This window comes from Gasterosteus aculeatus, chromosome 15 (assembly GCF_964276395.1).
Source record: "Gasterosteus aculeatus chromosome 15, fGasAcu3.hap1.1, whole genome shotgun sequence".
NCBI lineage: Eukaryota > Metazoa > Chordata > Actinopteri > Perciformes > Gasterosteidae > Gasterosteus > Gasterosteus aculeatus.
Window position 1 is genome coordinate 18,092,648 of NC_135703.1, and position 4,421 is coordinate 18,097,068.

The window sequence follows — 4,421 nt, forward strand, 5'->3', positions numbered from 1 at the left end:
TTTTTAGAAATTTTGAAACGTATATAAAGGGAACAACAATTGGAAAGCGTTTGATTTCCCTTTGCTTTCATTTCAATTAGAAGGTCAAAGTAGATCAGAGTTTACATCAAAGTTAATGGATAGCTATTTTTAAACAGCCAAACACCTGATATGTTGTGAGTCGAACTTTGAAACATATTCTTAGCAACCTGGTTGAAAAGAGGATTTTATTTTACTCTCCACTTTAAAAGCTACACAAGCTGATACGTTCACTTTATTACATTATAATAAAATATGAGTGCAGCAAAAAATGTGTAATGTGCATTGTATGTTTATGAATGCAACTAAACTATAGCACATTATGATGATTTAATAAAGCATGAATGGATATCATAATGTAGCTAACAGTATCAGTAAATTCAATGACAGGTGTTCCAGGTTGTCTAAATCTCGCGTGTTTCTATTTTTTTGTCCACCTCCTTCAGTAACATTGATTCATCTCGTACGAACAGGGATTTCTTTACAAAGAAGTGTTTGTTTATTTTGAATCTATTTTGATGAACAAACAAAACGCAGAATGAGCATCGCGTTGTTTCTTTAATATTCAGCCCTTCGATGCGCGGAGTTCCTTCCTCCTCCTCCTCCTCCTCCTCGTCTCCCTCGCTCGCTCACGCGCGTGCTCGTGTCTCGCGACACGATGCACTGACGTGAGGCATCGGCGCGCGCTGCGGCCTGACCAGGTGAGAGCGAGGTGCGCGCGTGCACGTCACCCACGCATCCTCATTTATTTATAGGTGACAGAAGGATGATTTGTTGTATAAATGTATGTTTACATACTGTGTGTTCATCAGAGGTTTGCTGTGTGAGGAATGTCTCTGGAAATCTTTCCCACAACTATTTTCGGTAACGTCAATTAATAGAATTGTAAGAATTTATATTTTACGTTTAATTAATTAATTATTCGGTAATAAATAATTGAAAAACAATATTAACGTATCTACGTCTGTCCTCCTCCAATAAAAGCAAACAAACAAAGTGCTGAAGTTTCATTTATATTTTAATGAATATTCGTAGGCCTTTAACGTACGTTTGCTTATCTTTCCAAAGTGAAAAAAAAACAACACAAATATCTACGCGCGCGCAGACCACGTGGTTCCCTGCGGCCGGATGATTCTACGACAGAGTTACAACATTTAACATCCACACACACTCCGCGTGTAACGTGACACGATGCGGAACGCCACAACAGTTTAAATTAAATATAAATAGCTGTAGTTTATGTACAACTGTGCAACATGGCAACACGTCTCATGACACCCCGACACGCGCGCGCACACGCGTCCGCCGTGTAATCAGCTGTCCGAGTCCACCTCGCTTTTGGCCTCCTCGCTTTTCTCCGCGGAGCTTTTGGTGGATTTGTTCCATTTCTGAGAGTTCTCTGATTCCTCGGATGAGGACCGTTTCTGCCTCCTCCACTTCGCGCGTCTGTTTTTGAACCAAACCTACGTGATAAAAAAAAGCACAGTTTGAAATGTGAGCTTCTTCTTTTCCTTAGTCTTGTGTTGGGTTACTGTGTTATTACACTATATAACGTTTCATTCAACGTTTAACGCAAAGCCGCATTATTACGCATGAGTTGGTGCGTTATTGTCCTAACTAAGAATATATTTATATATTGATTTATTTACACCATATAATATACAAATATTATTCATATCATGATGTCATGAGCAACAAGATTGGCTGTTTGTTTTAATGTATGTTTGCTTTAAAACAAGGTCAAGCGGAGCGCGTTACATTTTGCAGAGTTGAGTTACTTCGATTAACATTAATAATTATATAAATATGGAATTAATAATAATCATTAAGAATGATTATTTTTCACTTGCTTATATTTTACCAATAGACAATATATATTTATATAATTTACACCAAATAAAATATTGAACCTAAGATGAATTAATTCAAAGATGTACTGAAAATGCAAAAAGGAAACATAACTAATGCAGAATAACGTCAGATCCTTTGCGTTTAGATTTTTTAGATACAAATAGAGTGGAACGGACCACGGAAACCCCTGATTAATAGATAAAACGTACCCGCTACGGACTAAGGCGCACGATAATTCCATTAAGGATACAAATATTCATAATAATGAATAATAATACGGTGTGTCCCGTTGTATTAACCGTGCTCGTGTTATATTAAACTAAACTCTAACGTGAGGAATGAGAGGTGATACAAATCAAATGTCTCGTTTACGGACCACAATAAAGCACACAAAATAATGGTTTTAATAATGTTTGTGTTATTGTGATAAAATAAACGTGAACGGTGTCAAAGCTCCCAGACCACGTGACTTAAGAAGCCGTACATGAAGCTGCGTGTAAAGCCAAAGCGCCCCTGACCTCGACCTTCTCCTCCCGGAGGTGGACCTTGCGGGCCAGCTGCTCCCGAGTGCCGACGTCCGGGTACTTTGTCTCCTGGAAGAGGCCTTCCAGGGCCTCCAGCTGCTCGTCGGTGAAGATGGTGCGGTGCCGCCGCTTCCTGCGGCAGTGCAGCTGGTTGAGGAGCTGCAGCTCGGTCCGCGACAGGCTGCCCATGTTCATGTAGGACATCATCTGGTGCGGGACCGGAGAGATCAGCACGGAGCCCGGGCTGTCGTAGCCTGGCCGGTGAGGAGAGGAGAGAAGCGTCACACAAAACGCCTGGTGATCGAGCGGCCGCAGTGTGCACGTTCGTGGAGAAACGCTCCGGCCTCGGCTGTGCACGACGCGCACAGCTGGAGCGTAAAACAGCAGAGATCTGACACTTTCCTGCACGTGACTTGTTGCGCATGCAGTAAAACATCAAACTGCGTGTGTGTCAAACCGTTTGAAACACTTTTCTACACGAGTTGGATCAGTTGGTGCGTAAAAGCACCAGTTTGGAAACGGCTCAATGACTTTGATCCGTGACACAAACAGAAGTGGGCTCATCAAACGGACGAGATAATATCATCAGGCATCGGACGTCACTGGAATAAGCAGTGGCGTCTTTTGCTTAAATGTGCAGATTCGAGTTCAAAATAACGTTGCAAATCCATATATATATATATATATATATATAGCAAGGAACTATTTCATAAAGACACATTTTAATATTATATTATTTATTATAATAAAGAAATAATAATTATATTATATATATATATATATATATATATATATATATATATATATATATATATATATATATATATATATAAATTGTCTCTAATTTGGGGTCAAAAACTCCGACTTGGAGTAACGACTAAACTTCAGAACTATTGCCTCGTCAAACCGCGAATAACACCATTTAAAAACATAACGCAAACCATTCCGTTGTATATTGGATCTCCTAAATGCACGCAGGTAAAACTAGGAGGAGAGCGGGACGTTGGTTGTCCTACCTGCCGGGATGCACGGGCACTGCTGCGGGGCGAGGCCGGGCACGGAGCCGCAGCACGGCGGCGCCCCTGCGGCGCCCTGCACGTGCAGCTGTCCGTAGTAGTAGCCGTTATATCCTATCCGGGTCCCATTCAGGGACTGGACGCCCGGGGGAGACGGCCCACACGTGGCCGAGTACAGTCCATTGTAGTCGGTGTAGATAGAGTCCGTGAGGCCCGCGGACAGCACCACCGGACCGCTCCGGTGCAGCAGCAGCGGCTCCTTGCAGCTGGGTCTGCCGGACAGGATGCTGTCTATGCTGAACATCCCGGCGGGCATCACACCGGTGCGCGGCGGGCTACGGAGCGGGGGAAGTTGGGGGGCTGTGTGAAAGGCTCTCGGTGGAAGAAGAAAACGTCCCGGACCCGACAGATCTCCGTGAGGAAAGTTCTCCTAAAACTGCGCCATGGCGGCGGAGCGCACTTTTCTTCCGTGCCTGCGCGCGAGCTTCGTCTCGAGAACGCGGACTTCTGGTTTGAAGGAAACCTGTTGAGCGCGAGGCTGCTTTTATACGCCGCTGACGTCACGGCCGCTCTGCGGTCAGCTGGGGCAGCTTGCGGTGCGATCGGCCGCACATCTGTGTATTGAGAATTAATTCAATTAAGATAATCCGCACTGTTTGCAGACTTTTGGTAGAAGTCCGTTGCCGGGTCAGCGAGTAATCCGATTATTTCCTTGTCAGCGAAGGCATCACAATCTGTGGAGCCCATTTCCATTTATAACAGTGTTTACATTCACAAAGTCAGTCAAAACCTCAAACACGGATTTATGAATCAGTTTCAAATTAACAATAGCTTTCCAGTAAAAGGTTTTTAATGGTTATTAATAAATGCAGAGGAGAAACACTCGTGGTATTTTTTGGCAAAGCACGGCGCGGGTGACTTAGCGCGCGTCACGTTATTTCAAAGGGATATTATTTATATTTAGCCAATTTCAAATGATCTAATTCCGCCTACACGAAAACTCAATACATTG

At 43.3% G+C, this 4,421-nt stretch overlaps 1 protein-coding gene across 1 annotated transcript; it reads right to left on the minus strand.

The window, feature by feature from the left end:
* Nucleotides 1-1,018: 1,018 nt before the first annotated feature.
* Nucleotides 1,019-3,996, minus strand: gsc (goosecoid). The gene is made up of 3 exons (XM_040200572.2): nucleotides 3,410-3,996; nucleotides 2,388-2,647; nucleotides 1,019-1,481 (listed from the first exon to the last, which is right to left on the minus strand). The coding sequence occupies exons 1-3, from the start codon at nucleotides 3,723-3,725 to the stop codon at nucleotides 1,332-1,334; spliced, it is 726 nt and encodes a 241-aa protein (XP_040056506.2). The 5' UTR covers nucleotides 3,726-3,996; the 3' UTR covers nucleotides 1,019-1,331.
* Nucleotides 3,997-4,421: the final 425 nt, after the last annotated feature.